The sequence below is a fragment of the Nymphaea colorata genome, chromosome 9 (genome assembly GCF_008831285.2).
Source record: "Nymphaea colorata isolate Beijing-Zhang1983 chromosome 9, ASM883128v2, whole genome shotgun sequence".
Taxonomy (NCBI): domain Eukaryota; kingdom Viridiplantae; phylum Streptophyta; class Magnoliopsida; order Nymphaeales; family Nymphaeaceae; genus Nymphaea; species Nymphaea colorata.
The window spans coordinates 18,599,481-18,612,468 of NC_045146.1; the positions used below are offsets into that span (position 1 = coordinate 18,599,481).

The following is a 12,988-nucleotide window of genomic DNA, read 5'->3' on the forward strand; positions in this document are numbered from 1 at the left end:
CACCCACAGCATACGTAATATCTGGGCGAGTAAGAGTGAGATAAATAAGTTTACCAACCAGCCGCTGATACCTCCCTTTTCCTTCTTCATCCAAGATAGTCCCAGATTTGATACTTATCCTTGTGCCAGACTCCATTAGAGTAAGAAAGGGCCTGCATCCCAGTTTACCTGTCTCTTTTAGAAGATCCAAAGTGTATTTTCTTTGGCTCATAACAAGCCCAGTCTCAGATCGCGCGATCTCAATTCCCAAGAAATACCTTAGTTTACCCAGATCTTTGAGATCGAATTCATCAGCTAACGTTTCTTTCATCTTCCTTTTCTCCCCCTCGTCGTCACCTGTGACAATCATATCATCAACATATATACAAGTAAAAGGCTCACCAGACCATTTCTCTGCTTGATGAAGAGGGTGTGATCACCATTTCCCTGTTTATACCCATTAGTCTTCATTACAACCCTTAGTCTTTCAAACCAGGCTCTAGGGGATTGCTTGAGACCATACAAAGCTTTCTTGAGATAGCAACACTTCCCGTTCCGAGCATACCCAGGCGGCATGCTCATATAGACTTCTTCCTCAAGGTGACCATTCAAGAAGGCATTCTTGACATCAAGTTGGTCCATGCTCCACTTCTTTTGCACTGCAAGAGCTAAGATGACCCTTACGGTCTTCAGTTTCGCCACGGGAGCAAACGTCTCAAGATAATCAATCCCATATTTCTGGCTAAACCCTTTAGCAACAAGACGAGCTTTATAGCGTTCTACAGTGCCATCAGGTTTGTACTTCACATTAAACACCCACTTGGAGCCAACTAAGTGAGTTCCCTTGGGGATATCAACAACCTCTCACGTATTGTTCTTTTTCAGGGCGTCCATCTCCTCTGTCATGGCCTGTAGCCATTTAGGATCCTTTCTGGCATCTTCCACTGACCTGGGAATAACAACCATAGATAAAGAGGTAACAAAGCACTTGTAGTCTTTACTGAGTTTTGCATATGAAACAAATTTCTGAATAGGATGAGAAGTACATGACCTGGTGCCCTTGCGCAGGGCTATGGGAAGTTCTTCATTCATTGGACTTGGATCATCCGGGGAGGTCACAAGATTGGGAAGATTGAGATTGGTAACATCAACATCTTCCATCACATCCTTCTTCTTCCTGCTGTAAACCTGACCAAATAGGTGATCTCGAGACTGTTCTTCCACAGGGCCCCCCTCCATCTGACTGTCTCTGTCCTCACTGACCACGTCTTCTACACTTGGAGAACTCACCGTATAATCCAAGAAATCCATGAACTGAATCAACTGATGCGAAGAATACTCTTCCCTTCTGTCACCTGGACACTCCCCCTGAAGAGGATTCGCAGGAAAGTATGCCTCATGTTCATGAAAGGTCACATCCCTGGAGACATATACTCTGGAAGTGCTAGGGTCAACACACCTGTATCCCTTCTGGGTGGAGGAATATCCCAAGAAGACTGCTTTGATGGACCGAGGATCAAGTTTCTTGAGAGTAGGACTATGATCATGGACAAAACAAACACACCCAAACACTCGAGGGGTCAAAGGCCAGGGATTCTGAGTGGGCCACAACACAGAATAAGGGGAATGACCATCCAACACACGAGTAGGCATACAGTTGATAAGGTGAGCACTAGTGAGAAGTGCATCCCCCCAGTACCTCTTAGGGACATGACGTTGAAACATAATGGCCCGGGTAACATTTAACAAATGACGGTTTTTTCTTTCAGCCACGCCATTCTGAGGAGGGGTGTAGCTACAGGATGTTTCATGAATAATACCCTTGCTTCGCAAGAAGTCATCAAGGGATTGAGAGACATACTCTCGGGCATTGTCAGTACGGAAGGTCTGAACAGTGGTTTGGAATTGAGTTTCGACAAATGCCACAAAGTTTTTGACAATGACGGGAATTTCACTACGTTCTTTCAACAGATACACGAACGTACACTGGGAGTAGTCATCAATAAGAGTCATAAAATAGTGAAAGCCACGACAAGTGGGTACTCCCGAAGGACCCCAAACATCAGAGTGAACCAAAGCAAAAGGACGGTTGGCTTTATTGAACGAAATAGGGTACGAGGCCCTAACATGCTTAGACAACTGACACACTTCACAGGCGAAGGTGTCTAAAGAAACAGAATGAAACATCCTAGGAAACAACTTTTTAAGCAACTGGAAAAGAAGATGACCAAGTCTCTCGTGCCAACGCATAATGACGGATCTGGCCTCCACGCCAGGCAACTGTCCACTGGTGGCTGAAATCAAGGCAGAAGCAACTCGAACGGGCAGTCTGTAGAGCCATCAATAGCCGAACCAATCCCAATCTTCTGCCCCGTCCCCAAGTCCTGCAGGAAACAACGATCAGCAGAGAAAATTAGATTACAGTTTAGCTCTTTGGTAATACTGCTGACAGATAACAAATTTACGGGAATATTGGGAACATGCAGGGCATTATGAAGACAATATTTGTTCAGTAATGATAAACTCCCTTTTCTAGCCACAGAGATAGAAGAACCATCAGCCATAGACACACGCTGCTGCCCAGAGGTCAACTTGTACTCTTGAAACATCGTAGGGTCCCCTGTCATATGATGAGTAGCCCCACTGTCAACAATCCAATCACCGAGAGGAGAATTACCTTGATCACTAGTAGCAACCAGGGCCTGGGCTAACTTAGCCCCTTCAGAAGTAGAAGCATCATCTTGGGTAGACAAACGACTAATGTAGGCTTGCAACTCTCTGAGTTGATCTGAGGAGAGCTTGGATTTGGCAACATTGGACGACCCCGGACTAGGCTCTGGCACAGAGGGAGGGGGAGCACAGCGATGAGGAGGAGGACGACCTCGGACGAGACGCTTCTCAGGATGAAGATCCCAACAAAAATCAACAGAATGACCCACTTTGTTGCAATGGCTGCATCGTCGAGTAGGACGCTGCCCCGTCCCTGAAGTATGGCTCACAAAGGCTGCTGGAGAACTCCCCTGATGGGAGTCAATATGCATAATGTGGCGCCGTTGCTCCTCAGACTCAATACGAGCATATACCTCTTCGATTCCAGGAATCTCATCACAGTTAAGAACCTGGCTTCGAATGGTTTCAAACTCATCACGCAGGCCTCCAAGGAAGATAAAGGTGCGGTCCATCCATTCCTTTTCCCAATACAGGGCATGATCTACACCACATTTCCAGTCATCATTCACATGATAATCAAGTTCCTCCCATTTGGTCTTCAGGGCGGCATAGAAGGAGACAACAGATAAATCACCCTGTTTAAGAGCATATATGCTACGTTTGATTTGATAGGCACGTAAAACACGCTTCTTACGACCATACATACGTGCAAGAACAGTCCACATATCATACGCAGTCGATTTACGCAAGATCAAAGGCTGAATATCTGCGGAAACCGAACTAATAATCCGTACTTTAACCTGACTATCTTCCAACACCCAGGTCGGCCATTGCGAATCAGTTTTAGAAGGTGCAGGCTTCTCTCCAGTGATATAGTGCAGGCGACCAGGACTAGTAATCCCGATTTCTAGGGCAGCAGACCATGAGAGATAGTTATCCTTGTTCAGCCGAATGGAGGTGACATGAACAGGCAAGTTCTCACCCTTGGTATTGCTGCCCGTGTCCAGGGCATCATCAAGCTTGGGAATCACTGCGTCAGCCATCGCAATCCCCAAAGAAGGTCACAACCGGCGGCAGAGAGGGCACAACCCACGCCGGCGGAAACAAGACAGCCGGCGGCGGCGCTGGGAGCAGCGACGGCGGCAGGGCAGGGCAGCGCTGGGAACGACGGCGCAGGGAGTGGCGGTGGGGACGACGCAGGGAACGACGGCAGCACAGACGGGAACCACGCCGGCGACGGCGCTGGGAACGACGGCAGCACAGACGGGAACCACGCCGGCGACGGCGCTGGGAACGACGGATGGCGGCGGCGTTCCTGGACGGCGTCAGCACAGAAAACGGCAACAGCAGCGGCGCTGGGAACAGTGTCGGCGGCGGTGCTGGAAACGGCAACGAAGGCGGCACCTGAACGGCGGAAAAACACTACTTGCACACCAACGATCTCACACGCGGTGGCTCTGATACCATGTAGAAACACGAACCACACGGAGAGAGCAGAGAAAGAACACACGATATACGTGGAAAACCTCTGAAAGAGGTGAAAAACCACGGGGAAGCTCTGACCTAGGGGCAAACCGCAACCCTAGGAGAGAGAAAATAATATTCACTTAACTCAACAATTACACGTAAGTGAAGAATATATAGGAGGGAGAGAGAGAGTGCCGCCTAGGGTACCGAGCCCGCCTCGGTATCCGTGCCCCATAGGACCGGGTCCAGATATGGACCCGGTTCCCCAATACAATATATTCTAACATAAACATTTACTCATTCATTTACTGATTTAGATTTTAATATTTCATTTAGCACCGAATGTTGATAGTGTAAATTTGTAATTTTGTTTTGTTTATAGACAATTTTTGTTATACGTGTGTGTGTGTGTCTGTAAAATAGTAATAATAATAATAATAATAAGTTACCCTCGCAGCACCATTGCACCTAATTTTTTTGGAATGTGCCGCGCCGGCACCCCGCACGGCCGCACCTATGTGACATAGGCCTAAATTTTGTTTCTACAGTTTAAATGTGTAAGACAGTCTTTTGTGTCAAACTTAGCATTCAACCTTAAGAGCATTCTATTAACTTTAGTCCCAAAACGGAAAAACACTTTTTCTGGTAATTTATATTTCCTAAGTGTAATGTAAGTCACACCTCTCACTGTACTGTAATGTATGCTACAAGGTGTTTACACGCTATATGATATAATTACATCTCTGAAACTGGTTTCAAGGGTGTATTGTATCTTTCGTTATGTGTAAAAGGAATGCCTCTGAACTCTGAAGTTAGTTCCATAGTTGCATTACATAATGTATTGATCAATACACCATACAGACCTGATTTTCACTTGTATATCATTTTGTGAAACAATGATACGACGCTAGTCATAATTTCTTTTGGCACATATTGTTAATCAGAGATTCAGACGTGACTAATGTTCATTATATGCATTTGTAAGGGTCTATCAACTGATTGTGCAGGTTGGCAAATGAAAACGTGGTTTCCATTTGAATTCACTGGTTTTTGTTGTGAAGGTGGTTGAGATATTTTTGTGTCCTTTTTATGTACATATTGGTGTAACTTGCTTCACTTATACTCTCACTCATGTACATCAGGATACTAACAACAAAACGATACAAATAGGCAATTTATGGAACATTGTGGTTTGGTGTTGCCCATTGCTGTTAATTTTTTCTCTTTGCTTAGAAGTGTCCTTTTCAAATTTTCATCGTTCTTTTTGAAGTAAATGTGTATCTACATGTCGTTCTCTTTTCTTTTTTAAGTTCTAAGATACATTTCTTTTTTCCTGTCTGTCATATGTGACCAAATGCAGTGTTTGCTTGTATCAATATGTGTGTTCACATTATTTCTTTCCATTGTGCATCCTGAAAGTCACAAGATGACATGTCCATTCTGTATGCCCAGGGTGATCTTATTAGGGAGTTCGCTAATGGCAAAAAGAAGATCACATGTGGTATGTATTCTAGTTCTTGGTAACTGGTTCTTTTAGTTTTGTAGCTCTTGGAGTCTTGTTTTACTTCTGTCCTAGATGCAATGCGGTTTTATTCTTGACACTTGTTTAGCTGTTTTCTAGTTTCATGTAGGGGTGGGCATTGGGCATGGCCATGCCGCGGCCCGGTAAAACCGGGTCTGGGTCGGCACGGGCCTAAAACTTGGGCCTGGGTGCAGGCTCGATACCCAAAAGCCGGGCCCGACTCCCTGCCCGGTTATAATGAAAAAATATTTTTTTAATATCAAATATATTTTTTAGTAATAAAATATCTGATTAAACAGAGATTTCTATATTCTAGTGTTTTACTCATAGTAATAGAAAACGCGTTTTTTTTAAAACAACGCGATAAATTAAATGGCTGTTTAAAACTTTAAAAAATGCATTTTTTCTTTAAAATAACGTTAAAAATGAAAAAACGCTTTTTTCACTTTTTTCATTTTTTTTCAGTTTTTTTAATGCCAAACAGTTCTTTTTTTCACTTTCTATTTTTTATTTGTTGCAAATCTACTTATCCTTTGATGTTTGTGTTATTAGATTCTCACTTATTTTATTTCTCCATTTTTAATTTTTTAAAATTTTTAAAATTTTACCGTATTTTCCCTCTATTTTTCTCGTTTATTTTCAAGCTCGCCATATTATAACCGAGGAAAACCTCACATTTGAAACTCCGATACATTATTTGTGACTATTTACTAGTGAAATCTAGAAGAGGAAAGGTTTCTTTTTGGTGGCCTAGACATAAAATTGTTACTTTTTAGAATTTGTGAACTGGTAATTGTGTGACTGCCTTTTACATGTATCTTGGATTGAAATTCCTTGATTTAGATTAATAATTGTCGATTTTGAGTATAAGTTTTCTGATTATCTTTAATCTCCTGGTGTTATATTTATCTATGGTTTATTCAAAGCTTGGGCTTCATGAAGATGATGTCCCCAGAAGAAGCGAGCTAAACCAGCATGGTATTTAATACAGATGCATTATATGTGATCCTGTACGAAGAGGATAGGAATGAGACAGATATGTTGCCTGCATATGATGTGTTTTACATTTCTTGTATTTCCTTTTACTCTTCATATAGAGTTTTAGGGCAATAAAAACATATCTAATGTGGTAATGCTAAAAAGGTTTGTTCTTTGAGTTTTAGTCTTTGAGAACCCTCTGATTGTTTCCCATACTTGTGTCATGCATTACTGAATGTGCATATTCCTGTGTTACATCCAGCATATTCAGTTACTTCTTTAGCCTAAGTTGATCTTCTGTTACTTGTTTGAGGTTTTACCGGTTCCAGTTCAAAAATGAATTTGTACAGTGTGCCTTGGAAGTCATGACATACTCATATACTTTACATTTGCTCGTTTTACAAGAGAATTATTTTTTGTACAGGAGCTGTACTTCCTTGATACAGTGGTAACTTTCTATCAGAAATAATTATGTCTTTTGATGTATTCACAGAACCCTCGATGCAGGAAAAATTTCAGAAAATACTATCTGATAGACATGCTTCCTTTTCAGTTTTATTATCGGTATGAAACCCATCTCCTCAGCTTTTCCAGTAATCTATTATGGTCTTATTTCCTGTTATTTTTATTTCATTATGTATGCTCTTAAAGACCTGCTTGACCAACTACTCATGAAGTGTTTCATTTCTGGTTTGTTGCTAGAATGGGCTAATGGACATCTGGGGGTCAGCTACGTTGAACATCAAGAGCGAAGGATATACTATCAAATGCAATGAGCCTCGTGTAGCCGATTCACAAAAATTCTCAGATAATATCTATGTAATTTCCTTACACTTGTTTCTATTCTAACCAAAAACCATTTATTCTCAGACTTTTGTTTGCTTCTTTTCCCATGGCGTCCAATCATTGATCAAACTTTGTTTCTTCGTTACAAAAAGCCCATTGGAGAATAGTATAATAAACGTCATATACTGTGTGAAAATATTTATCCACATCATTATTTTGAAGAAGGTATGAAAATGCGGCAGCCCATTATATGCAAGTACAAAAACTTAAATAAAAGAATTAAGTACACAAACTAAATTAATATTTCTAACTGTAAAAGCAAAACCATCCTATAAAACAAAAAACACAACATTGGAAGCCTCGGGGGATCCTATAAAAGGATCACCTCATATTAAGCCTCATGGTCCTAGAAAGGTGCTTTACGAGAAATAGGTCTTTTAATTTTACCATATTTTATTGTTTGTTGTTAAGCCATTTTTATGGAGGTTAGCAATCATCGGAATTGTACAGGAGTTGGTAGAATGTCTTTTATTGTGCAATTCCTTTTGGTGCATACCTAATATCAGAAACATATTTCTAGTTTTTGTTTATCATTTTTATTACTCTTGCATCTATTTCACAGATAGAAATTCCTTATGGCCATAGCACAGAGTTTTTGATCCAGAGTTCTAGGAGCGCACTTATTTTACGTGCTCAAGATAATTGGTCAGTCCTCTGCGCTTCATTTTTTTTTTCTTTTCACTATAAGTGTTTACTTTCCTCATTGTATTAACTGATCTTCAGTTTTAGTGTACCTATCATTTCTCTATCATAATTCCATACTTGAAACATAATTTTGCTATGCTATTAGGAGCAAGGACTATTTCATTGCCTTCTATGATGTTAATGGGAAAAAAAGTGTTTCATGCATAATAAAGTTTTTGTCCTCACTAGTACGTGATTCCATTTCTTCCTTACAATATCATGAGAAACCTTTTGAATGTGGTCTAAATCATGTCTATGGTTCAGATCTGAAGATTGTTATTCTTCTACTATATGTCAATGATATGTTAATAATTGGGGGTGACACAAATAGAATTGAGGATATAAAATATGTTCTGGCTAAGGAATATGAAATGTCATGTGGGGGTTATTTGACATACTTTTTGGGCAGTGAAGTTGCTTATTCTCGAAAGGGGTTATGTTTTGTCCAAACCAAGCTTACAATAAATATTCTCAGTAGGTTCAGTATAACTGATGACAAGTTGTGGAGACATTGGAAGCAATTGAGTCTGATGAAAATTAGTGGTTGAGTTTCTTTGTATGAGCTTCAAAAAAGTTGGTTGGCTCGCAAATGTTCCTAAGTACACCAGACCAGACATAATACGTATTACATATTGCAATCCAATTCTATTATGTGCCTACGTCAGTTTTTCACGGACCATGATGTACATTAAAAGGTCCATAAATAAAGAAGTCTTTCTTCCATTGCAATATTTTTAGAATTTGATTGCTGATATAGTTTCTGATTGAGGAAGAAATCCAAATTTGATATGCAGACTATCTCATCTCTTGGATGCAAGCAACATAAAGCTTCACTTTTCATCTATAGAAGCATAATATGCTTAGTGCAATTGCTATAATGGAGATTGTGTGGTTGAGGCATTGGTGCAAGATGTGAGTGTGCATGTGAAATAGCCTTAAAGCTTTATTGTGATAACAATAACACTAAGTTATATTGTTTGCAACCATAGATTCATAAGCACGCCAAAAATATGGAGATGAACTCTCATTATATCAGGGTAGAGGATTTCAATAATGTTGTTGATTTGTCATATGGCAATTCAGTATTTCAGTTGGCAGGCTTCCTAAGCAGGATGCTTTTCCACCTACATTTTATTTCTTGGTAAACTTCAGTCATACCACCATAAATTTGAGTTGGGTGGGGGGGGGGGAGAGCGAGAGAGAGTGTGTGTATATATATATATATATATATATATATATATATGTTCTGTTCCTGCAATTTTTCTTGCTTTTGTAATTTTTTTTGTTTTATTTATTGGTCTAAAATTCTAAATTGACCATTGACCAGCTGAGCTTAACAATGGGCCAGCATCAACAGCTATCAGAACCGCTGCCGTGGCTGGCTCAGCTAGCCTGTCTAATATACAAGGATAATTCTCCTTGCGCATGCTTTAGTTACTCTTTCAGTGAATGAAATATTTATTTTTGATATAATTTAGCTTTTATGTTTGTGAGAAAGCTTCTACGCCTTGAGTGCTTAATTTTGTAGGCAACTGTTATGTTGTGGCTTGTGACGGGTGCTTTTGGCGGGGCTTTTGCACTTTTTCTTTTCTGGGTGTTCTTGAAAAAATGTACATATTTTCTTTATTTGTTTTGGATCTGGATCCAACTCAGAAATGCACGTTCTCATCTTGTATTCTGTGTGGGTATAGTGAGAGGACTGGTATTTTATGTATTATTCTGTATGTTTTAGTCCATGTAGAATGTGTGATTATATTAATGAGATTAGGGTAGACCTAATTGGAGAGCCTGCCTTTACACTGTTTAAGAATCATTCTCTCTCTTTTATCGTCTCTTCCTCTTCCTTTTGAACAAACTTGGACGTCAAGATCTAACAACAGTTTCCTGTTTATGTATATATATATATATTCTGTTAATTTCCTACTTGTGGTTTTCTGCAGGCACAGGGATCTCATTGTTCTCACCTTGAGATTGTTCCAAAAATTGGTAACACCCTTATTCTATATTTTCACCATCATTTTTAGATTCATACAATTTTCAAAATTTGTGTTTCTGGTGGCCTTTCATCCCTAGTCTTGTGCTACGAGAAATGTTTAATCTTTCCTCATTTGGTTTCTCTGTTTTGCCTAATGGTGTTTGCTTATGCTAGGCCACTTGGATACAGTGCTACAGTAGTGAGGCAAAATATGACAAATTTCTGAAATGTAAAATTGTAGAACTCTGCTGTCTTAAGACCTTAGTCAAGATGTAACAAATCAAGGTGCACAAATTGGGTAATAGAAATGGAGTCACGTTACAGTAGCAACTGATTATAAGCATTCGGCATTATAAAGGATGAGAAAAGACAAATTATGGATGGTGTGATGACTGATTGTGAGCAATCATCATTATAAAGTATGAGAAGAAAAAATTCATGGATGGTGCCATGATGCCTGTTCACCTGTTTGTTTCCAGTGTCATGTCGTCTTGCACTATCATTGCAATCAGTAGGTGATTTGTTTGTGGATTCTAGGATGATTGCATGATCATTGTGCGAACAGCAGACATGCAACATTTTCATCTCTTGCATTGGGGCCTCACAGGTGCATGGTGACATGTGTAATCTATTTTCTTATTGATGATAATCTTATACTAAGAGTAGACTTGCGTCAGAATGTGCATTACTAGCAGTCACACTACACACACTTGAAGCTTTCTAGAAACTCATTACTCCCACATAGCACTCATACAATGCCCGCCACGCAGGAAGTAGTAGAGGCCTAGAAGGCATCATGTTAGGACACACAGACCTACATATTCACTCAATCGTTGATCTCAGAAGTGAGTGTCTTCATTTCACTTGAAGTACAGAATCAACCCAACAGTGCATTCATAAGCTAGATTTTGGAATGTCAAGTAAGACAAATCCGCATTAGCTAAGGCGATAAGATTTGCCTCCTGAATCAACTATGCAATAATCATACGTAGATAAGAGAAGTTTTCAAGCTCATTCTGGTGAGTTCTAAAACTTCTAATCCCACCAACCTAGCTGATAGCAACACATTCGTATCAGGCCCAAAACTGGGTCTAGCCAAAGTAGATCTGCATCTTTAACAAGCCTATACCTTTGGGTGTCACAATGATTGTCTATACTGTACGATAATAGTTTATGAAGTTTGATGTTAACAAGACATCAGGATATTGTTGTGCGAGCAAGCCGGGAAAGGAAATGTGATGAGTATTAAGTTGAAGACCCTGGATCAAGTTTCAACCCTGTCATTCTACTGCATGAGTTTTCTCATGGTGTTCTTGGAAGGCTTGATGGCAGTGATAAATCCTCGTTCTTAGAAATTGAAAAGTTGTGTGAGCATATCCAATTCCAGTTATGGGCATTGTATGTATCAGGGAAAAAGAAAATTCGAAGGCTGGTATTCTACTTTGGCCTTTTCGTCCAAGGGCCTGACATCACACCAGTGCACAAGGAACTAAGTGGTGCGTGAAACCCTTTTAGCATGTCTTCCAAGGCATTTCCCGCTACTTTCTGTCCAGTAGTGGTAGTAATAGAGCTTCTCCTTTCCTCTTGTAGCTTTAACTTGTGTTATCCTCATTTGCCTCACATTTTTCCAAGACAAACTCACAGCAGAACAGACATGCAGATAGAGCTAATTAATGTGATGTTTGTATCAACTTTCCAGCTGGACGAATGCCTCTATGGAGAGGAGACATGAATTATATTTTTCAACTTAGCAGGATGCTTATAGATGTTTCCTTCATACTTCTAATTTTGTTGGTTGGTGAGGAATTTTTTTTGATAGGGTTATAAATTATAATCAGTTTCATTATGGTTGAGGCTTGTCTCTTTACCTGTGCCTGCATGTCTATCTGATAAAAAACATTTAGGTCCTGTTGCTGGGACCGCCAACTTATTTGACCCTTCCCTTACAATGGAAACCCCATATGGGTACATGACCGATATCGGTACTGTATAAAAGCTGCACACACCTGCAGTTGTCGGGCTTTGTCCTGCCATCCTTGACTCACGCCTCTAACGCCCTGTTACCCATCCCTTTGTGCAGTGGTTAGTGATGTTGGTTCATGGTTAAAGACCACTTTTCCCGCATTGCTTTTCTAACGTTCATGGTTTTCTTGCTATTGCTTAGAATGTAGTCTTTCCACTATGTTCTACTGGTAGGTTGGGTTTGGCTAAAGTGGTTGCATTGAATTGGTTGCAGGCTCTGCAGCATAAAAGAAAAGGAAAGAAGAAAATGCTTTTTTTTTAACTTAATGGTGGTAAGCTGGATCTGGTTCTGATGGCAGGTATATAATCCTAGAGCATGATTTTTTGTGGATCTTCTACCAATTGATGTTGCAAAATGTATATATGTTGTATCATCATTGACCTTGTAATTTAGTATTCCATATTTTTTCCCGTGGTGGAGTTTATTTTTCATGGTCGAACTTGCATTCTTTCCATGTTGGCCTACTAACAGGCGCATGCTTTTGATTCTGCATCAATCTTGCATTAGCCTTCTTCTCCCTGGTGAGTAATGTGACAACAGTACTTTTTCCTCCGAATTTCTGGAGGAACAATTATGGAATTGTAAATACCCGGAAGTTTGTAAGCTACACATTTATTAGTAAACGTTGAAAAGGTGCATTATTTTGCAACTGTTGTGTCCGTTTCTATAGTTTATGTGCATCAGTTAAAAAAAAATTAATAATAACAAGTTCCGTGGCTTCGATTCGACTTGGTATTGCAGCATGTGATTACTTATTTCTCGTTTCGTAGCCATTCCTACTGCCTTATGAGCTTTCGACCAGGCATTTTACCTTTAGGATTGTGTTTGAAAGGCTCTATTAGAG

General features: G+C 40.1%; 1 protein-coding gene across 7 annotated transcripts in view; it reads left to right on the plus strand.

The window, feature by feature from the left end:
* LOC116260355 (uncharacterized) overlaps nt 1-12,793 on the plus strand; it is a 53,581-nt gene extending 40,788 nt beyond the window's left edge. For all 7 annotated transcript variants that reach the window (XM_031638638.2, XM_031638641.2, XM_031638642.2 and 4 more), the window contains 6 exons: nt 5,569-5,617; nt 7,110-7,180; nt 7,319-7,435; nt 8,025-8,107; nt 10,087-10,132; nt 12,358-12,793. In XM_031638638.2, coding sequence (XP_031494498.1) covers nt 5,569-5,617; nt 7,110-7,180; nt 7,319-7,435; nt 8,025-8,107; nt 10,087-10,132; nt 12,358-12,405 — 414 coding nt within the window. In that variant the 3' untranslated portion in view covers nt 12,406-12,793. The remainder of the gene's footprint in view (nt 1-5,568; nt 5,618-7,109; nt 7,181-7,318; nt 7,436-8,024; nt 8,108-10,086; nt 10,133-12,357) is intronic.
* The last annotated feature ends 195 nt before the right edge of the window (nt 12,794-12,988 follow it).